The following is a 24,746-nucleotide window of genomic DNA, read 5'->3' as shown; positions in this document are numbered from 1 at the left end:
TATGATTCACTTATCTATGTTGATGCTAAGACCATCCAAAATAAGTAGACTAGGAGAAAATAATGACAAATCAGAAAACCAATAATGAGAAAATGGACAACCAGTAGAAAAAATTTTGAAATCAAATGCTGGTTATTTGAAAAGTTCAATAAAATTAATCCTCTCATTAGGATACAGGAAAGAAACCACAAATTACTAATATCAGGGGCAACAAGGGGACATCAGGACAGAGCCTACAGACATTAAAAGGATAATAAAGGAGTATTACAAACTAACATTATGCCAATACATTCAACAACTTAGATGAAATGGACAAATATCTTGAAAGCTACAAATTACCAAAACTGCCTCAAGAAGAAAATGTGAATAGCTCTATACCAATTAAACAAAATTTAATTTCTAATTTCTGATCTCCCCATAATATAACCCTAAGCCCAGATGCCATCACTGGTGAATTCTATTAAACATTTAAGGAACAATACTATTTCTACACAAACTCTTTCAGGAAATAGAAGAGAAGGAAACCCTTCCCAAGTTAATTCATTACACCGTTACCAAAGCCAGACAAAGGCATTATAAGCAAAGAAAACTACAGGAAATATCTCTAATCAACACAGATGCAAAATACTTAAAAAGATAGTACACCATGACTAAGTGGGGTTCATCCTATGACTTTAAGGTTGGTTTAACTTTCAAAAAGCAATCAATGTAATTCTCCATAATTAAAGAAGAAAATATATAAATCATAAGATTATCTCAAAAAACATAGAAAAAGTACTTGAGAAAATCTAACATGCATTTATGATAAAAACTCTCATCAAATGAGGAAAAGAAGGAAACTTCTTCATTCTGACAAAGGCCTTCTATGAAAAACCTTCAACCGATATAATTCTTACATGAGGAAAGGCACCCCTAAGATCAGAAACAAAGCAAGGGTGTTCACTCTCACATTTTCTATTCAATGTTGTACTGGAAGTTCTTGTCAGTACAAAAAAAGCAAGAAAAAAAATTAAAAGATATTCAGATTGTAAATGAAGAAATGAACCTATCCTTCTTTGCAGACAACATGATCTTTTATGTAAAAAAATCCTAAAAAAAAAATCTATTAGAGCTACTAAATGAGTTTTAGCAAGAATATAGGATACAAGGTCAACATATAAAAATTAATTGTATTTCTATACTAGCAATGAACAATTGGAAAATGAATTTGAACAGCAATAAAATTTACAACAGCATCAAAAAACATGAAACATGTGGGGACAGATTTATCAATCACAAGCAAGATCTGTATATTATAGCATATGGTTTTAAAGCTAAATGCTAAGTGATATATAAATATAGTGAGCCCACCATATCTATGGGTTTTACATCTGTGGATTCAACCAATCACAGACTGAAAATATCCATGAAAAAATAATTCCAGAAAGCTCCAAAAAGCAAAACTTGGCCATGGGCTGGCAGCTATTTACAAAGCGTTTACATTGTATTAGTTATTATAAATAATCGAGAGATGCTTTAAAGTATACGGGAGAATGTGTGTAGGTTATATGCAAATACTATGCGATTTTATATTAAGGGCTCGAGCACCCCCGGATTTTGGTATCCTCAGGGGGTCCTGGAACCAATTCGTGGATACCGAGGGACGAGTGTACTGAGCCCTACAGTAGGATTATTTATTAGGGAAAAGAATTCACCATAAAGGCAATTCTTTGAATTCAATCCGGGGGGGGGGGCTTTAGTTACCACAGTGACAATAAGCCATGATCATAAGGTGATCTTGCCTACATGCTTGTCTCAGAGAACAGTATTAGTCTCATAACCTACACAGAACGTAAAAATTCAAGCCACAACTATGAGCTAGTAAAATAAATGTACTACTGAAACTCAGTCTGCTAATGCTCCTTACCCTCATAATTCCCTTCTTTGTGTTCTATCACCAACTGACAAATTTGGAAGTAAATTTTGCCAAGAAATAGAAGTCACGAGGAAGGCTTTCTCTTTGAAACACAGTAACTAAAGAATACATCCGTCTGGTTTTTAACAGTTGTGTTAGATGAAAAACATTCTCCCAAAGGTAATTTGGCCCTTAGTAAACCCTGTTCACATTTTTAAAGCACTTAACTACAAAGGCCTGTTTGAAAATGGATGTTTTTCCCAAAGGCAAATATCCTTATCATAGGAACACTTGCTTTAAGCAACTAAAACATTAAAACGTGAAAATTTTCTTTACAACAGGTACCATTAAAGATTATTTTAAATAGGTTCTCCAATAAATTTTAAAGTTATGTAAAGAGTCAATTAAAATTTTGCTCCTCAGGAATATATGTATCACATAAAATATACAACCAACACATATTAATAGCCTAGTATGTGTCAGTGCTTCATACAGATGATCTTTTAAAACTGTAGCTATTCCATGACTTCAGACTATACTACAAAGCTACAGTAATCAAGACAGTATGGTACTGGCACAAAAACAGAAATATAGATCAATGGAACAGGACAGAAAGCCCAGAGATAAACCCACACACATATGGTCACCTTATTTTTGATAAAGGAGGCAAGGATGTACAATGGAGAAAAGACAGCCTCTTCAATAAGTGGTGCTGGGAAAACTGGACAGCTACATGTAAAACAATGAAATTAGAACACTCCCTAACACCATACACAAAAATAAACTCAAAATGGATTAAAGACCTAAATGTAAGGCCAGACACTATCAAACTCTTAGAGGAAAACATAGGCAGAACACTCTATGACATAAATCACAGCAAGATCCTTTTTGACCCACCTCCTAGAGAAATGGAAATAAAAACAAAAATTAAAAAATGGGACCTAATGAAACTTAAAAGCTTTTGCACAGCAAAGGAAACCATAAACAAGACGAAAGGACAAACCTCAGAATGGGAGAAAATATTTGCAAATGAAGCAACTGACAAAGAATTAATCTCCAAAATTTACAAGCAGATCATGGAGCGCAATATCAAAAAAACAAACAACCCAATCCAAAAATAGGCAGAAGACCTAAATAGACATTTCTCCAAAGAAGATATACAGATTGCCAACAAACACATGAAAGAATGCTCAACATCATTAATCATTAGAGAAATGCAAATCAAAACTACAATGAGATGTCACCTCACACCAGTCAGAATGGCCATCATCAAAAAATCTAGAAACAATAAATGCTGGAGAGGGTGTGGAGAAAAGGGAACCCTCTTGCACTGTTGGTGGGAATGTAAATTGATACAGCCACTACAGAGAACAATATGGAGGTTCCTTAAAAAACTAAAAATAGAACTACCATATGACCCAGCAATCCCACTACTGAACATATACCCTGAGAAAACCATAATTCAAAAAGAGTCATGTACCACAATGTTCACTGCAGCTCTATTTACAATAGCCAGAACATGGAAGCAACCTAAGTGTCCATGGACAGATGAATGGATAAAGAAGATGTGGCACATATATACAATGGAATATTACCGAGCCATAAAAAGAAATGAAATTGAGTTATTTGTAGTGAGGTGGATGCACCTAGACTTTGTCATACAGAGTGAAGAAAGTCGAAAGAGAAAAACAAATACAGTATGCTAACAAATATACATGGAATCTAAAAAAAAAAAAAAAAAAATGGTCATAAAGAACCTAGGGGCAGGACGAGAATAAAGACGCAGACCTACTAGAGAATGGACTTGAGGCCACGGGGAGGGGGAAGGGTAAGCTGGGACGAAGTGAGAGAGTGTCATGGACATATATACACTACCAAATGTAAAACTGCTAGCTAGTGGGAAGCAGCCGCATAGCACAGGGAGATCAGCTCGCTGCTTTGTGACCACCTAGAGGGGTGGGATAGGGACAGTGGGAGTGAGATGCAAGAGGGAGGGGATATGAGGATATATGTATATGTATAGCTGATTCATTTTGTTATAAAGCAGAAACTAACACACCATTGTAAAAAAAATAATAATAATAAAAAAATTTAAAAAAAAAAGATGGAGCTCCAGTCATCTGAAGGCTTGACTGGGGCTGAGGATCAAAAAAAAAAAAAACAAAAAAAAAACACTGTAGCTATACTCAAAGTGTCAGTAATAACCCAATAAAGAAACTAAGGCTCAGAATGGTTGTGACTAGCTCAAAACTATGCAGGATTTCAGACCACGTATCTGGAATTTTTTCCATTTCGGAAAACAAGGTAGAACCAATCAATTAATCAAATGTTTATTACAAACCTCTGCAATCCTTTTCTATTTAAAAATTCTACTCTTGCTTCTCAACATTATTTTTCTCTTTTTTTTTAAATAAATTTATTTGTTTATTTATTTATTTTTGGCTGTGTTGGTTCTTCATTTCTGTGCGAGGGCTTTCTCCAGTTGTGGCGAGCGGGGGCCACTCTTCATCGCGGTGCGCGGGCCTCTCACTGTCGCAGCCTCTCGTTGCGGAGCACAGACTCCAGACGCGCAGGCTCAGTAGTTGTGGCGCACGGGCTTAGTTGCTCCGCGGCATGTGGGATCCTCCCGGACCAGGGCTCTAACCCGTGTCCCCTGCATCGGCAGGCAGACTCTCAACCACTGCACCACCAGGGAAGCCCTATTTTTCTCTTTTTAAAACTGATTTTATACCTCATTTACCTAGTTTCCATTTCAACTGAATTTCTATTCAATTTTCAACAACAGAAAAATATTGTTTTAAATGAGCTAAAGTTTACCTCTCCGCCCCCCAAAAGATCAAAAGCCTCACTTAAAAGTGGGAAACTTTCTAATATACAAGTGTATACTAGCAAAAATAAATTTACTACTGCATTTCCCTGCAAAAATAAAAAATGAGGCCAAAAGACATGTTAGTTAACTAAATACAGGCATGACAAGAGAGTTGAACAACAAAAATTCTCACTGAAGAAGGTTTAAATCATTATTTATATGTAACCAAAACAATAAAAACAAAAATTACTATAAGCAAATAGAAGTTTCACTTTATATTTCCTTCTAAAATGTTAAAAGGTACATTTCCTTGGCACCTCACAAAAGAAAAAAAATTTTTTTTCCACAAGATTCACTGAGCTCATTTACATTTTTCAAAATGACATAATTTGAGTTTTTTAGAAGTGAGAACACAAACCCAAAAGAAAAAAGCACTATTATGGAAGACAATTCACAGCAATAAACCAATAATCCAGATACCTAATCTAGCAATATCAAGAACTCAGAAAGAAAAAATACATTTCTGAGCAATGGAACTCAGAACAAGCATTCATCTGATTCCTCAAGAAGTCCTCTTGAAATCTAGTTCTCTTAATTTAGATATAATTCCAGTAAGTTTGTCTATCAGGTCAGAAGAAGCAAATCAAAAGATGAGAAAGTGCTGCCAGCAGTAATAACAAAAAGTAAGCAAAAATACAGTTGAATGGAGAAAAATCTGTTAAAAAATACACTACTTCAAGACTTACTGAAAAGCTACAGCACTCAAGATAGTATGGTATTGGCTAAGGAACAGACAAATAGATCAATGAACAGAATAGAGAGCCCAGAAATAGACCCACATAAATATAGTCAGCTGATCTCTGACAAAGAAGCAAAGGCAATACAAAGAAGCAAAGATAAGTCTTTTTAACAAATGGTGCTAAAACAACTGAACATCCACATGTAAAAAAGTTAATCTAGACACAGAACTTACACCATTCACTGTTCAAAAATTAACCAAAATGGATAAGACACCTGAACGTAAAACACAAAATTACAAAGTTCCTAGAAGATAACATAGGAGAAAATCTAGATGATCCTGGGTTTGGCAATGACTTTTTAGATATAATACCATAAGCACAATACGTGAAAGAAATAATTGATGAGTTGGACTTCATTAAAACTTCCACTCTGCAAAAGACACCATCAAGAGAATAAAAAGATAAGCCACAGGCTGGGAGAATATATTTGCAAAAGACACATCTCATAAAAAACTGTTATCCAAAATAGACAAAGAACTCTTAAAATACAACAATAAGAAAACAAACAAATTGATTAAAATGGGCCAAAGACCTTAGTAGACACCTCACCAAAGAAGATATGCAGATGACAAATAAGCATATGAAAAGATGCTCCATATCATATGTCATCAGGAAATTCAAATTAAAACGAGGTAACACTACACACCTATTAGAATGGTATAAATCCAGAACACTAACAATACCAAATGTTGGTGAGAATGTTGAGCAACAAGAATTCTCATTCATTGGTAGTGGGAATGCAAAATGGTATAGCATTTTGGAAGACAATTTGGGGGCTTCTTACAAAACCAAACACACTCATACCACATGATCCAGCAACAGAGCTCCTTGGTATTTACACAGAGTTGAAAACTTATGTTTATACAAAAACTACACAAGGCTGTTTATAGCAGCTTTAGTCATAATTGCCAAAACTTGGAAGCAATGAAGAGGTCCTTCAGTAGGTGAATGGATAAACAATCTGTGTTATCTCCAGACAATGGAATATTACTCAGCACTAAAAGAAATGAGCTATCAAGCAATTAAAAAACATGGAGGAAACTTAACTGCATATTACTAAGTGAAAGAAGCCAATCTGAAAAGGCTACATACTGTATGATTCCAACTATATGGCATCTGGAAAAGGCAGAACTATGGAGGCAGGAAAAAGACCAGTGGTTGTCAGGGGCTGGAGAGAGGGAGGGATTAGGTAAAGCATAAAGGACGCTCAGAAAGTGAAACTACTCTGTAGAACACTATAATGGTAAATACATGTCATTATAAATTTGTCCAAACCCAGATAATATACAACACCAAGAGTGAACCTTAAACTATGGACTCTAGGCAATAATGATGTGTCAGTGTAGGTTCATCAATTATAACAAATGTACCACTCTGGCGTGATAGTATGATAGTGAGCACGTGTGGGGACAGGGGTAAAAGAGAAACCTCTGTACCTTCTGCTTAATTTTGCTGTGAATTTAAAACAGCTCTAAAAATAATGTTATTTTTAAAAATACACTACTATTCAAATGCATTTTCCTCTAAACTTTTTAAAATATACATACTAACACTCTCCAAATGACCTTGAAGGTATCACTATATAATAGTAATCATACAAAAACTATAACACTGAAATACCAAGAAAACATCAATTAGGTTTATCATACTTTATTTCAAAAAGCAAGGAATTGTGTAATACATTTTTAAACTGTTAAAATGTAATCATAAAATGTAAATACATGGTTTTAAACGGTTAAAAAGCTGTTTGGGAGGCTTAAAGAGTAGGCCTCAGGATTGGAGCAATTAGCTGGAAATTATATGAAACACATCACAGAATGATAGCACAGAAAGAAGGCATTTTTGTAACACCATAATTCTGTGATTACTTCTCTCCCACTCTGAAAGCTTACCACTTAGGGGCTTGAAATGTCATTCTTCTATGGAACACAGATTTTTCTTGACACTTACAAAGCAACTGGCAACTTATTCCTCAAATCCTAGTCTTTTTATTCATGAATACTCAATAATATTTAAAAATAAAAGACCATTTTATTTCAAGACACTAAAGAGAAATACATTTCTCTTATTTACTTAATTTCAAATCACTTCAATTAAGACATAAAAGAAAAAATAGTAATCCAAAGGAAGATTATAAAATGAGGTTGAAAGCACTTGACAAAAAAAAAAAGCCTTTAAAAAGATATTAAAAAGATACTTGATGAGACACAATTAAAAATAACAATTCAACCTGACAGTACTAAAGAATGCTTCCATTAAAGCAGACCAAGGAAATCCACATCTGTCACATGCAGCTTTATTGAGATTTCATCTTGATCAGTGACTTCAGGAGGTATATATGAAAGGTGTACAAATGAATCACTACATCTGCCTTCTGAACAGAAATCACCTAATTAAGATCAATAGACACACACCACAGGAATAAAGATGCTAAATTCTACAATGTGATTTTACACTATTCCTCCTTATTATTATGTTAAGGGACAACTCTTTCCTTTTCGAATCTGATACAGTGTCCATCTCCACAAAGGAAAAATACATATAAACCTGCACAAATGTTCCTCTGACCAAATTCTCTATTTTGAAAAGTTCATGTGAGTAGGAAGTCCTTGAATGCACAGAGTGAATGAATGAATAAGAAGGCTTTAAAAGTAACAACCAAAGTTCAGGTGAAGCAGGAAAGGAAGAAATTATATATACACAAATTAAAATCAGCACTAAAAGGTCACGTTTTCACTGTTCTTTTTTCTTAATCTCTTCCTGATTCCTCACAAAGCCAAGTGCTCTAAGCTCAAAACACCACTAAATATTTCATGTTCACAGCCATCTCAAAACTTACAGAATACTTTAACTCTTTAGCACTCAAACTCACTGTACATTAGTTTACTCTTAATTTTAGAAAAAGGGAAATCATGTAATCTGTCAAATTTTCTATTTGTACCCATCTACTCCCAAGTTCTACATCAAAACTGAGAAGCAGGGCTTTTACAAATGACAGAAAGTAAGGATTAAAGCTTTTGTTCTTTGCAGTACCTGCCAAAGAAATAATTTTTTGTTTTCTTCCTGAAAGAAGAGTAAAAAGAGATTATTACAATAGTTAAATGCCATTTCCCAAGCTCTGAAGGCTTTTCCTAACAAGGACAAACATATCAGACTTATTTTGCCCTTTCTACAAAAAGAATGCTGTTACATTTACCATTGTTCAGATAAAGAACACTAGGCCAGAAGGAAGTCGTGACTTCATGGCTCACAATAAAATGGTGGTGAACCTTTGTTAGTTGTTATAAAGCAGTCTTAACAACTACCATGAAATGAAAATTTCTCACAGACACTGTTCATATAAACACAGATATGCCTGGTTTTAACAGAAGAGACAATCCTGAAAGTTGTATATCTACCCAATCATATTTTAAATCTATCAGGAAAGTTTGCTATTGAAACGCACTTGCCCAAATGCCACCTGAAATGTAAATACTACTACTGACTTTTCTTAAAGAAAGGCAAACCTGCATTTTCAGGTATTTCAAACACCTGAAAAAATACCATGAGCCTACTATCAGGTAAGCCATCAGGGGAAGATGCCAAGTGCTATTTAGTTCTGACTGAGATGCAGAAGCAGGGAAACACAGTGGGCAGCAGATAGGTCTGGGGAGAATGGTTAAAGAAGCTAAGACTAGGAGTTAGAGGTTGGATTAGATGACTTCTAAGGTTCTGGACAAATTGTGATTGTACTGTAAGGTACATCTGAGCAGTGACAGTGGATAAGTACTGATCAGTTTACATTCCTGTCTATTCTCCCTTGTAAGTGAGATGTTAGATATAGAATCTAAAAGCAGAAAATTAAGTTATTAGACTTCCTGTGATATAAAAACCGACCATGGCTTAAGACTTAGGAATAACCTATTGTAAACACAACCTAGAACTGATTTTTTTAGGAACACACAAAAGTAATTTGATGGGAAAGAATATGATATCATAAAAAGAATATCTCAATCCCTATCTCACACCATACAAAAAAATGAATTCTAGATGGCAGAAGAAAACACAAAATGTTCTCATTACAAGGGGTAAAGATTTCTTAGGATTTAAAAAGTAGTAATCATAAAAGAAAAATTTGATAAATTAGACTTCATAAATATTTACAACTTCTGCTCATCAATTGTCAACACTAGGAAAATGACTAGACAAGCCACAGACTAGAAGACAATGTCCACAGAGCATGTATTTGCCAAAGGACTTATATCCAGAATATATAAAGAATTCCTACAAATCAACAATAAAACAATGTGCACAACACAAAAGAAGACATACAAGTGGTCAATAAGCACATGAAAAGCGCTCACCATCATTAGTCACAGTAAAATACAATACCACTACACAAATTCACCAGAATGGCTAGAATGAAAAAGACTGACAACACCAAATGTTGTCAAGAATGTGAAACAAACAGAACTCTCATTCACTGCTGGTAGAAACAGAAAATGGTATGAATGTTTTGGGGAACTGATTGACAGGTTCCTATAAAGTTAATACCTATAATATGACCCAACAATTCCAATCTTAGGTATTTACCCAAAAGAACTGAAAACATATGTGTGCTGGAAGATTTGCAAGGATGCCATAGCAGTTTTATTCATAATAGCAAAATACTGTTAATAATCAAAATGCTCATCAACGTTAGGATGGATAAACAATTTGTGGTATATTCATATTTATGTAATGGAATACTACTCTGTTGCATAGGAACAAACCCTAATCAACTTAGATGAATCTCATACATATTAGACTGAACAAAAGAAGTCATATGATTTCATTTATAAGAATTAGAGTCAGCAAAACTAACCTATGGTGATAGAAATCAGATCAACAGTTGCTTTTGTAGACTGACCGAGGAACAGCAAGAGGGAAGTCTAAGGAGTGATGAATAGTGTTCTAAATCTTGGTAGACTTGTGGGTTATATAGGTGTATACATTTATTAATACTCATAAGTTATACACTCAAACGTTGTGTATTTTACTCAATGTATATTTTACTTGAGTCAATTTTATTTCTTTATTTCTTTATTTATATTTTTGGCTCTGTTGGGTCTTCATTGCTGTACGCAGGCTTTCTCTAGTTGCGGCAAGCGAGGGCTACTCTTCATTGAGGTGCACGGGCTTCTCATTGCAGTGGCTTCTCTTGTTGTGGAGCACGGGCTCTAGGTGCGTGGGCTTCAGTAGTTGTGGCACGCAGGCTCAGTAGTTGTGGCTTGTGGGCTCTAGAGAGCAGGCTCAGTAGCTGTGGCGCACGGGCTTAGTTGCTCCGCGGCATGTGGGATCTTCCCAGACCAGGGCTCGAACCTCTGTCCCCTGCACTGGCAGGCGGATTCCTAACCACTGTAACACCATGGAAGTCCTACCTGAGTCAATTTTAAAAAGGACTCTTCAATAAAATAAGAATTACAAACATCGTAATTCTAGTAAGCTTGCATTAACACAGTGTTATCAGTTACCAATTCTGAAACTACATTCTGAGTATCCTAGGCTTCTAAAAATGAGTAAATATACTAGAGTAGTGGTAGCCAGATTTCTCAATGTTGGCAAAGGAAGATATAAATATAGAAAAGGGAAGGGAATTACAAATACGAAAAGGAGGGGATCCTACTTTGTGCTGTTAGACTGAAATTAGAAGTGTCAGTATAAACTCATAGTTTTTAATAGATAGATATTAACATATGCATATAAGTGCATACACATGTGTAGGCATATTTGTACGTGTACATAAATGTGTGTTGTATATACACACAAATGAGTATATATGTGTATATTCACACACACAGACATATACACATTTCCTAGTTCTGCTACAGAAAGGCCTTAGAAACAATAACATACTAGGAGCAATAAATACACCTAGTGTTCCAAAATCTTGGTTTCTACATACCATTATCCAATAAAAGGAACCAGGGCTTCTTAGAAAAATGTTGTATCTGGGCTAGAGCCAAGAAACTATAAGATGAGCCTGGAACAACTTGTTGCACAAGAAAAGAGAGAAGTTTTCAAAGAATCATGAGAACATGCCAAAGGAACAGCCGAACCAGCTTGACGGAGCAACCAGTAGCCAAATCTGGGACAATCTGAGCATCAAAATAAATAATGATAGTAATGGACTATAATACATCCAATTAAGAATCCATGAGTCCATGAGTCCATACTGATGTAAGTTAATAAATAAGGGAAAGCTTTTGCCTACACCAGAATGAAACTAGTAAATTCATAAGGAACGATGGAGTTAGAAAATCATCAATTGATATTAAATCTAGTGGGTAAAAATTTGATGAGAAACAACATATTTACATAATCTCAAAAACTGACTTAGAAAATATTTTCTAACTACAAAGGGAAAATAAGAAACTTTTAAGTGGAGAAACTTAGCAGTCACTACCCTAAGCAAGTGATCAAAGCTACTTGGAACCAAGTGACATGTGCCTTCTGACATGATGCACTGAGAACACATCACTTCTATGATACTTGTGCTAAAACTGGATACCCAAATGTAATCATTATGAAATATCAGACAGCTTCAAACACAGGACATGCTACAAAACAACCCGTACTCTACAAAAATATTAAGTTCATTAACCATAAAGAAGGCAAGGAACTGTCCCAGATGAAAGGAAACTAAAGAGATAGGATGATTAGGTGAAATATGTGATCCTGGATGGGATCCTGGACCAGGGAAAAAAAAAATCTATAAGAAACCCTGTGCAGTTGATATTTTACCCTTTTTACAAATAAGGAACCCTCTTAAAAAGGTTGAATAATAGCTAGTACAAAGTAAACAGTACCTGTAAGATACGTATTCTCAGTATTCAATGTATTAGGCAGGTGGCTACCACCCTGGCCAGCTGTATCAGAGTTATAGTCTCAATCAAAAATCTTTACATACATTAAATTCAGTTAAAATTAAGTACTCTATCACATTCTTTAATAGAAATAATCAAATGGATCACCCTAAGTGTATCAAAGTTGAACATTTCAAGTAAAATAAAAAAGATATAGTGAATATAAGGATATCTGTCATTCATTTATTTTAAAGCCACTTACTTTAAAAGACTTATTAAATGTAAATGAAAGTAAACTCTAGTTAGATGTGTAAAATAAAAATTACAATACAAGCGATTGTAACCTGCAAAAACTGAACCATAATAACAAATAAAAACCCACACTATTAGCGTACTGAGTTCAAACTTCCATACTTACAAAAGGTACACATACCTTTTCCTAAATGTGTGTTTATGCTCATGTATCTAGCTGTTCCTGTAAGGCTCTTATGTTCTCTGTATGGTATGTGTTTCTTTGTCTCTGGATCAATATATTCCTTTGCCAAACCAAAATCTATAATATGAATAACTTGCTGGGTTTTGTTTCCTGGTCGTCCTATTAAGAAGTTCTCAGGCTTTACATCTCTGTATATCAAGTTCTTTGAATGGACATACTCCATGCGAGAAATCTTGATTCAAAAAAAAAAAAAGATACATTTTATTTTAGGCTTTGACTAGCATAAAATAGTATGATAGAGGCAAGACAATTTTTACAATGAAAACAACATTAAGAAGAAAAAATCAGAAATTGTTTCAACCCTTTAAAAGCAACATGATATCACTCTATAGTTTCTTAAATATATGTCCAATTATGATTAAATATCTTTGTTTTTTACTATTTTGGTCACTTATAAAGGAAAGTGCTTCAATTTTATGAATTCCTTTCTTATCAGGAAGCCTGATTCAATCAACACTTTCAGATGATGCTATCTTACAGAATTAAAAAGCTTTACTAGTACAAAATCTTGAACTCAAAAATATAAACAGATATATTCACAAAGTTGCAATTTATTCTTCCTTATCAGTTCAATAATGGAGAAAGTTTTACAATTACACTAAAGAAACTTAAAGAATCTAAACTGTTAAATAAAAAGAATTAACAGAGCACTTTGTTATCTTTTTTATAACTTGTTTACTTTTTTCCTTAGGTATTAAACATTTAAAAAGATCTTGAGACTAGAAAACTTTGGAATACAACTCTAATAATAATATAATACATTTTTATTCATTGCTTTACACATTCTCAAATAATGTTCATTGTATAAACTGTCAGAAAATAGAACATTACAAAAAATAAAAGTGCTTCATTTAATGATATTCATGGTTGACAATGCAATGTAAGTGAACACAGTCACTCAAGCCATTTTAGTTTGTTAACAAATTTTGGATCATATAACATATACTATTCTATGACCTATACTTCTCATTAACAATATATTATGAGCATTTTCCAGGTCATGAAACATTCTTTTAATGTATACTTTTTAGTGGCTGCATATTATTTTATGGCTATTAATAATTTATCCAACTAACACTGTTATTTCTGTGCATTCGGGTTGTTTCCCACTTTATTATAGACGTCTTTGCACAAAAAGCTTTAAGTACATCTGAATACTTCCATTGGATAAATCTATAGAAGTAGAAGTAATGAGTCAACAGATAAAAACAATTTTAAGACTTCTGCAGCATACACTTATTGGCATTTATTTCAAAACTGTCTTAAAATTATCCTCTAAGTTATTTCCCCATAGGCTCCCTGAAATTTAAATGATTTATACGACTTTCTCATTAGTTTGTTTCTTCTTTTTCTAGGCCATTTTAATTTATAACCAAGATTAAAAACCCATGTTTCTGAGGGTTCTCTTCTCTAAGTATTCATTTTCGACATGAAAAGAGTGCTGGAAACAACTTAATTCTCAAACTGAGCATTCTGACCTTAAAGTAGTAAGATACTAATTTTTTCATACAAATAAAATACACCTGATTCAGTTACTTTAAGTTACAGTCATCCTAAAAGGACAATGATATGAAAAGCAGACATTTTTATTAGGTCAAATGCTGTGGAAGATAATGTCACAAAACTTTAAACTTTCAGTGTAAATTAGTGACCAAACGAACCACATAATTGTTCAAACAGCTTCAAAACATCCTGCTTTACTTACCAGTTGGATAGCTATCATGAGAACCGTTTTAAGAGAAAATGTTCTGTCACACAAATCAAACAAATCTTCCAAACTAGGTCCCAGCAGTTCCAGCACCATAGCGTTGTATTTCCCACAAGGGCCAAAATAGTAAACTTGAGGTATACCATCTGGAGGAAAAGAGTAACAATAAACAATATTTTAATAATTTTGTAGCTTCAAGAACTGCAGCAGTATTTTTATTTTTTCCATACAAACAATAAACTTCTCCTGACCCAGCCTCCTCCCTCCCTATACCTTCTCCTTCATGTTCACAGAGTAGCCTGGTTACACTTCTACTGAACCTGCATTACTGAAGTACATTATAAACAGTGCTTCACTGTTGGTCTCCACCAACCTCACTATAGAAAGGAACTGTGCCCTTGAGCCCTGTATTTCCATGGCCTACAGAAATGCTTGGCACATAGGAAAGATCTTATTTTTATTGAACAAAGGAGTTACTGCACTCTTTCTTAACCCTGTGGTAGGCATAATGCTAAGTTCAACCCCCAAGACTGCCATCCTCTGGTGTACACAACCCGTATAATCCTTTCCCCCCAAGTGTGGGCAAGATTCCCAGACTTTACTCTTGTCATTAGATTATGTTATATGGCAAAGGTAACAAAATTAAGATCCCTGTTAGTGGAGGTTAAATTAATCAAAAGGGAGATTATTCTGTTGGGCATGACTTTATCAGGTAAGATGTTTAAAAAGCAAGTCTAGAAGTCAGAGATAATCAAAGCAGCAGAGTAGTTCTCCTGTTGACCTTAAAGACACAAACTACTATGTTGTGGAAGAGGGCCACATGCCAGGGAATGGTGGGCAGGCCCTAGGAACTGAGAGCCTCACACAGCCATAAGGAACTGAATTCTAGAAATAACCAGTGAGCTTGGAAAAGGACTCAGAGGCTCAGAAAAGATTGCAGTCCAAGCTTACACCTTGATTTAAGCCTGGAAAGACCCTCAACAAAGGACAAAGCTAAGCTATGCCTGGACTCACGACCAATAGAAATTGGGAGATAATAAAGTCTCTTATTCTATGTCACTAATTACTAAATAAGTCATTATGCAACAACACAAAATAATACAAACTCCAAATATAAAGTCTAAATACACAGAAATCACCTGTATTTTATTTTTAAAACTAACAGACTCCCAATAAACTAACATACAATAGGGGGTCATTTTATCTTAACATTGTATCTATTTATTTGTTATGAGGAAATGAACAACTTCCATCTTAAATGCCTCAGTTTTACTTACAAGTATTTTTTGTTTTGTTTTGTGTAATGATTTTAGAAAGGAAAAAAACTTTCTAAAATATACTAAAACCTTCCCATCCTTTTTAAAATAAAGAGTATGGAAAACATAATTTCACTCTGTTGTTTATTTTATCATTTTGCATAATAATTATTGCATGGGCAAAACAAAACATTGAACTAGAAGCCAGGATAACTAGGTTCTTAGTTTGGCTTAATACTAACTATCCAACCTCTCAAACAGACTTCAGTTTACCTATATTAGTAGTTTAGATAAGACCAGTTTTTCTAAAATGTGAGTATGAGAAAGGCAGCAGAACAGCTGAAGATAGGAAGGTAAGATAATATAATCATGATAGGGGTAGGGGAAGGAGACAAGTTCAAATTGTGTACATGGTCCCCTCCCCCAAAATATAGATTCTCATACACCCCCATGTGTACACATCACCACCCAGTACCACACCACACACACACACACACTTCCCCCTGCCACTGAGAATCATTATCTTAGCATAAGCCACTCTTACTAGAGCCACTCATATCATATTTGAGTCATATCTACCCCCATTATGAGTCAAAAACAGATAAAAGGCTTAGAAATAGTGGATGAGAGACTCTAACATTTATTCAACTCTCAAATACTGATTTTAGTATGCTATATACATCAAGAGCCTAGAGATGCAATTAAGACTTACCAACAGCTCTCAGCTACTAAGTTTTAAAAAATATTTCTACAATGCTCTTTCCCCCCTCTATTCCACTGAAAGTGCTAACTTTTATGCTCTTAATTTAGCAATCTCTTAATAACCCATTTCCACTCTTTAGTTTGTTGCTTCTTGGTGATAAAGATGTTCACCGAACTCAGGAGGAGAATGGATGAACACAGTGAGAGCTTCAACAGGGATTGAAATATAGGAAAGTACCAAAGAGGTTGGTAAATATTTCAATTGAAATATTTCAATTGAAAAATATACTAGAGGAGTTCAACAGTAGACTGGATGAAGTAATGAATCAGTGAGCTGCAAGACAAAACAACTGAACTCATCCAGACAGAGAAGCAAAATGAAAAGGAGAATTTTAAAAAGCGAAATTAATTTAAGAAACCATTGAGACAGCATCAAGCAAAATAACATTTGCATTATATGGATCTCAGAAGAAGAAGAGAGAGAAAAGGGGCCAGAAAAACTATCTGAAGAAATATGGCCAAAAATTTCTCTAATCTGGGGAAGGAAACAAATATCCAGGTCCAGGAATCCCAGAGAGTTCCAAAAACGATTAACCCAAATAGACATACACCAAGACACATTATAATTAAAATGGTATAAGTTAAGGATAAAGAGAGGATCCTAAAAGCAGTGAGAGAAAACCAACTTGTTACATACAAAGTAAACTCCATAAGACTCTCAACAGATTTTTCAGCAGAAACTTTACAGGCCGGGAGTGAGTGGCATAACCTATTCAAAGTGCTAAAAGGAAAAAAACTCCCAACAAAGAATTCTCCACCTAGCAAATTTATCATTCAGAATTGAAGAAGGGATCAAGAATTTCCCAGATAAACAAAAGCTTTTAAGAGTTCATCACCACAAAACTGGCCCTACAAGAAATATTTAAGAGATTTCTTAAGCTGAAAAGAAAAAGTACTAATTAATAATAAGAAAACATATGCAAGTAAAAAATCTTTCTGGAAAAGGTAAATATATAATAAAGGTAGTGGATCAATCACTTATAAAGCAAACATGATGGTTTAAAGACAAGAAGTAGTAAATTTAAATTAAATTCCAATAGTTAGTTAAGGGATGCATAAAATAAAGAAGTAAAACGTGTCATCAAAAGTATAAAACATTGGGGCAGGGGGCTGGAGTAGTAAAAAGATAAAGCTTTGGAATGTGTTCAAATTTAATTTGCTACCAGCTTAAAACAGGCTACTACTTACATAGGATGTTATATATGAACCTCACAGTAACCACAGGGAAAAAAACTTACAGTAAATACACAAAAGAAAATGGAAAGAATTTTAAATATAACACTGAAGAAAACCACCAAAACACAAAGGAAGAGGAAAAGAGAAGAAAAGAACAGAGAGGAACTACAAAAACAACCAGAAAACAATTAACAAAATGACAAGTACATACTTATCAATAACTACTTCAAATGGACTAAAATAGCCAAGAAAAAGACAGTGAGGGACTGTTTGAATTAAAAAAAAAAAAAAAAAAAAACAGATCCATCTGTATGCTGCCTACACAAGACTTACTTCAGGAGAAAGGACTCACACAGACTGAAAGTGAAGGAATGGAAAAAATTTCAATGCAAATGTAAATAAAAAGAAAGCTGGAGTAGCTATACTCATATCAGACAAAACAGACTTTAAAACAAAGACTATATTAAAAGACAAAGAAGGGCAAACATAATGATGAAGGTGTCAATCCAGCAAGAAGATATAACATTTATAAATGTATATGCATCCAGTAGAGGAGCACTAAGATATGCAACACAAATATTAACAGACTTAAAGGGAGAAATTGAAAGCAAAACAATAATAACAGAGGACTTTAACACCCTACTTACATCAATGGATAGATCATCCAGAAAAAAAATCAAAAAGAAAACATCAAACTTAAATCACACATTAGATCACATGGACTTAACATATAGGACATTCCATCCAAAAGCACCAAAATGTAAATTCTTCTCAAGTGCACATGAAACATTCTCCAGGATAGATCATATATTAGGTCACAAAAAAAGTCTCAATATAAATTCAGAAAGGCTGAAATCATATCAAGCATATTCTCTGGCCACAATACTATGAAACTAAATATCAATCACAAAAAGAAAATAGTAAAAACCACAGAAACGTGGAAATCAAACAACATGCTACCAAACAACCAATAGGTCACTAAAGAAATCAAAAAAATACCTAGAGACAAATGAAAGCAGAGATACAACGTACCAAAATCCATGAGATGCAGCAAAAGTGGTTCAAAGAAGAAAGACCATAGCAATATAGGCCTACCTCAAGAAACGAGACAAATCCAAAATAAATAATCTAAATTTACACATAAAGGAAACATAAAAAGAATAAATGAAGCTCCACATTAGAAGAAAGGAAATAATAAAGATCTGAGCAGAAATAAATGAAATAGACATTTAAAAAACAACAGAAAAGATCAATGAAACTAAGAGCTAGTTCTTTGAAAAGATAACCAAAATTGACAAATCTTTAGCTAGACTAACCCCCCAAAAAAAGAAAAAGAGGGGACTCAAACAAATAAAATCAGAATGAAAGAGGAGAAATTACAACTGATACCACAGAAATACAAAATATCATAAGGGACTACTATGAACAATTATAGGCCAACAAATTAGACAACCTAGAAAAAATGGAAAATTCCTAGAAACATCCAAGCTTCCAAGACTGAATCATGAAGAAATAGAAAATTTGAATAGAACAATTACTAGTAAGGAGACTGAAACTGTAATCAAAAGCTCCCAACAAACAGAAGTCTAGGATCAGATGGCTTCACTGGCAAATTATATAAAACATTCAAAGAATACCAATCTTTGTCAAACTCCTTCTCAAACTCTTCCAAAAAATTAAAGAGGAAGAAAACCTTCCAAACACATCTTATGAAGCCAGCATTACCCTGATACCAAAACCAGACAAGGACACCATAAAAGTAAATTACAGGCCAATATCCTTGATGAAGAAAGATGCATCCAGCATCTCAGGTTCAGGAGCAGCTGAGCAGACCCTGGAAACTGCAATTTCCTGTCAGGTGTCAATGCTCCACATCCTCTGCCTGCCTCTGAGATCACATTGCTTTATTTTACCAGTCTGGGCACCCTTAACATCCAGGAAGTCTTTCTGTATGAATCTCAAGGGAAGTTTAGTGGCATTTTTGATATCCAGTCAGGAATAGAATAAAATTTTGTGTTCCTGTCACTGTAGAGGCCTACCCTCACAGCAATCTAAATTGATTTTATCACCTGCTCATGGGTTACAACCTGCAACTGAAAACCACTGCAATAGAGAAAATTACAAAGAATAAAGTAAAATCATCACTCAAACTAAAAAATTCTTACTGTTTTGTTCAACAAGAAGCCTGGCTGGGACTTCCCTGGTGGCCCAGTGGGTAAGACTCCATGCTCCCAGTGCAAGGGGTCTGGGTTAGATCCCTGGTCAGGGAAATAGATCCCAACATGCATGCCGCAACTAAGAGTCCCCATGCTGCAACTAAAAAGGTCCTGAATGCCACAACTAAGACTCGGTGCAGCCAAAATAAATAAATAAATAAATAAATAAATAAATAAATAAATATTTAAACAGAAAAAAAAAAAGAAAGATGCAAAAACCCTCAACAAAATATGAGCAAACCAAATCAAGCAATACATTAAAAGAATCATACACCACAATCAAGCGGGATTTATTCCAAGGATGCAAGAATGTTCAACATCCGCAAATCAATCCACATGATACCATATATTAACAAAATGAAGGATAAAAATCACATGATCATCTCAATAGATGCAGATAAAGCATTTGACAAAATTCAACATCCATTTATCATAAAAATTCTCAACCAAGTGGGTATGGAGTGAACATACCTCAACCTAATAAAGGCCATATACGACAAAGCCACAGCTAACATCATACTCAATGATGATCAGGAATAAGAGAAGGATACCCACTCTCACCACTTCTATTCAACACACTACTGGAAATCCTAGCCGTAGCAATTAGGCAAGAAAAATTAATAAAAGTGATCCAAATCAGAAAGAATGAAGTGAAACTGTCACTATTTGCAGATGACATGATACTATACATACAAAGTTCTAATGATGCCACAAATAAAACCTGTTCAAACCAATAAATGAATTCAGTAAAGTCACAGGATACAAAACCAATATACTTAAGTCTGTGGTTTTTCTATACACTAAGAATGAACTATCAGAAAGAGAAATTAAGAAAATCCCATTTACCACTACATAAAAAAGAATAAAATACCTAGCAATAAATTTAACCAAGGAGGTGAAAGACCTATACACTGAAAACTTTAAGACACTGACGAAAGAAATCGAAGAAGACACAAATGAATGGAAAGCTACTTCATGCTTATGGACTGAAAGAATTTATACTGTTAGAATGTCTATACTACCCAAAGCAATCTATAGATTCAATGCAATCCCTATCAAAATTCCAATGGCATATTTCACATGACTAAAACAAACAATCTTAAAATTTGTATGGAACCACAAAAGACACCAAATAGCCAAAACAATCTTGAGAAAGAAGAACAAAGCTGGAGGTTATCATGCTCCCTGATTTCAAACTACAGCAAACCTTCAAAAAGCACATGTTTGAACTGCACTTACCCACGGATTTTTTTCAATAATAAATACTAGATAGAGTACTACACAATCTGAGGTTGGTTTAATCCAAGGATGCAGAACCATGGATATGGAGGAACTGTGTATACAAGGGCCAACTATAAGTTATACATGAATTTGCAAATGCATAGAGAGTGGCAACCCTAACCTCCATAATGTTCAAGGGTCAACTGTACACTACAAAGCTACAGTAATCAAAACAGTATGGAACTCACACAAAAACAGACACACAGATCAATGGAACAGAACTGAGAGTCCAGAAATAAAACCACAAATATATGGGCAATTAATTGACAACATAGGAGCAAAGAACATACATGGAGAAAGAATAGTCTCTTCAATAAATGGTGCTGGGAAAACTGGACAGCTACAGCCAAAAGAATCAAACTAGACCACTATCTCACACCACACACAAAAATTAACTCAAAATGGATTAAAGACCTGAATGTAAGACCTGAAACCATAAAAACCCTAGAAGAAAACATAGGAAGTAACTTCATTTATATGAGTCTTAGAGATATTTTTATGGATCTAATTCCAAAAGCAAGGGAAACAAAAGCAAAAATGAACAAATGGGACTACATCAAACTAAAAAGTTTCTGCACAGTGAAGGAAACCATCATCAAAACGAAAAGGCAACCTACTGAATGGGAGAAGATATTTGTAAATCCAATAAGAGATTATTATCCAAAATATATAAAGAACCCATACAACTCAAAAACAAACAAGGTGATTAAAAAATGGACATTTTTTAATGAATAGACATTTTTCTAAAGAAGACATACAGATGGCCAAAAGGTACATGAAAAGATGTTCAACATCACTAATTATGAGGGAAATGCAAATCAAAACCACAATGAGAGATCACCTCACACCTGTCAGAATGGCTATTAGCAAAAAGAAAAAAATTATAAATATTGGAGAAGATGCGGAGAAAAGGAAACCCTTGTACACTGTTAGTGGGACTGAAAATTGGTGCAGCCACCATGGAAAACAGTATAGAAATTCCTCAAAAAATTAAGAATAGAACTACCATCTGACCCAGCTATTCTACTTCTAGGTATTATCTGAAGAACACAAAAACAATTTGAAAAGATATATGAACCCCTACGTTTATTGCAGCATTATTTACAATGGCCAAGATATGGAAATAACCTAAGTGTCCATGGGTGCATGAATGGATAAAGAAAATGAGGTACATATACACAAAGGAAAATTACCCCACCACAAAAAAGAATTAAATCCAATCCTGCCATTTGCAACAACATGGATGGACCCTGAAAGTTTTATGTTAAGTGACGTAAGTTAAGCAAAGAAAGACAAATACCGTAAAATTTCACTCATGTGTGGAACGTAAAAAAACAAATGAACAAACAAAATAAAACAAAAACAAACTCATAGATACAGAGATCAGATTAGTGTTTACCAAAGGGAAAGGGAGTTGGGTGGAATGGGTGAAATGGGTAAAGGGCGTCAGCTGTATGGTGATGGATGGTAACTAGAAATGTGCTGATGATCACGTTGTAGTGTGTACAGGCATATTTAGGGGATATTTTGGGTTCAGTTCCAGACCACCACAATAAAGGGAATACCGAAATAAAGTCACACGAATTTTTTGGTTTCCTGGTGCATACAAAAGTTATGTTTACACTATACTGTAGTCTATTAAGTGTACAGTAGCATTGTCTAAAAATACCATGTACATACCTTAATACCTTAAAAACACTTTATGGCTAAAAATGCTAACCATCATCTGACCCTTCAGTGAGTCACAGTAGTAACATCAAAGATCACTGATCACAGATCACCATAACAAATATAATAATAATGGAAAAGTTTGAAATACTGTGAAGATTACCAAAATGTGATACAGAGACAAGGTGTGAGCAGATTCTGTTGGAAAAATGACATCGAAGACTTGCTCATTGTAGGGTTGCCACAAACTTTCAATTTGTAAAAAAAAAAAAAAGAAAAAAAATGTGTGAAGCACAATAAAGCAAAGCACAATGAAACAAGGTATGCCTGTAGAGATGTCAAATTATAATGCTGCACACCTGAAACTTACATAACTTAAAAATATTATTCTGGGACTAGAAAGAAAAACTTGAATTGGAAAAAGATTTAGACCACATTTATTTAATCCAAGTATTAACTATAACTGAGCAAGTATTTCTCAAACACTCTCCCTAATATTTAAAGTTACAGAGCCTTACTTCTACTCTTAACTATTAACTTCATTTTGGAGCTACTCGGAATTAAGCAAAGTAGAGTTGACCCTTGAAAAACACAGGAGTTAGGGGCACTGACCCTCCATGCAGTCAAAAATCCATGTATAACCTATAGTCGGCCCTCCACATACATATTTCAGTTCATCTGTGTCTGTGGTTCCAGATCCTCGGATTCAACCAACCTTATATCGTATAGTACTGTAGTATTTACTATTGAAAAAAATCCATGTATAAGTGGACCCACACTGTTCAAACCCACATTGTTCAACGGTCAACTGTGTACTATTCAGACTCTGTCGCCCTATAAAATAATTTTGGCTTCCTCTCCCTTCCTACCATACCTCCTTAACAGAAGAAATGGATCAATCCTAGGGCTCAGATTTACTCTGCCTTACTGTTTGAGCTTTTCTAAGGCTGCATTTCAAATTTTTCTACCACAGTTCTGCTATCCAAATTGCCAACTTTTCCTTTTACCCAACCTTCAAGTCTCCTCTTTTCAAACTTGTCGATTAAGCATGACTCAAAATTCATAATTATTCACACAGAATTTCTCAGAGTTGAAGAGATATAAGCATAAGTAAATCTGCTCTGCTGTATTTCATATAAGCCAACTCATTGTTGAGAGAATTACTGTGTACCTAACATGTACATTCAATCAAGCTATACACATAATATAACTTTGGGTTTCTAAAATAACACCAAGAAAAAGATCAATAAAGGGACAAATGAGAACTGCTTCAATTTTCTCCAAAACTTCCTTTCTTTAATGGTTTCAAAGTGTCTCAAAAATATTTATCTCTACCTTACCCAAGATGGCTAAATTCCATAAACAGCATTACATTTCACTGAGTAAATTAAACAGACATTTAGTCTCCAATCCGAATAAAAGTACCTCAGCTTTATCACGCAACATAATTTTACCTTAAAACATGACTCAGCACAGATCTCTGGTGAAAAAAAAGACGATCTCACTCTGACTCTTTGAGATACATACTGTTTTATGAGTCAATGAATGCAAAAACTTCTTACATAACTACTAATGTATTTCAACACATATTTTGTCATTGAAGTATAGGATCAAGAGTCATATTTTTTTTAAAATCAAGAATATAAAGCAAACACTGTAAAGACCAAACTAAAATTTCATTTCCCAGGACAAGGCTGGGCAGTTTTCTAACACTGAGCAAACAAATTAAACTGTTATGAGTTAGGAAAAGTTGCAACTAACAAACAGGGGCTGAGGAGTACCCTAAGCAAACACCAAACAAAACAACCACACCAATATAAATATGATACACAAGAAAGAGGGTTTTTGAAAGTGGG

At 34.4% G+C, this 24,746-nt stretch overlaps 1 protein-coding gene across 8 annotated transcripts in view; it reads right to left on the bottom strand.

Annotated features, from left to right (window-relative positions):
* The window catches only part of CSNK1G3 (casein kinase 1 gamma 3), a 128,240-nt gene that overhangs the window by 34,345 nt on the left and 69,149 nt on the right, over positions 1–24,746 (bottom strand). For all 8 annotated transcript variants that reach the window (XM_057540793.1, XM_057540792.1, XM_057540797.1 and 5 more), the window contains exons 5-6: positions 14,529–14,677; positions 12,761–12,995 (exon numbers count right to left, since the gene is read on the bottom strand). In XM_057540793.1, coding sequence (XP_057396776.1) covers positions 12,761–12,995; positions 14,529–14,677 — 384 coding nt within the window. The remainder of the gene's footprint in view (positions 1–12,760; positions 12,996–14,528; positions 14,678–24,746) is intronic.

The sequence above is a fragment of the Balaenoptera acutorostrata genome, chromosome 2, assembly GCF_949987535.1.
Source record: "Balaenoptera acutorostrata chromosome 2, mBalAcu1.1, whole genome shotgun sequence".
Taxonomy (NCBI): Eukaryota; Metazoa; Chordata; class Mammalia; order Artiodactyla; family Balaenopteridae; genus Balaenoptera; species Balaenoptera acutorostrata.
This window is presented reverse-complemented; position numbering and strand designations above follow the sequence as displayed.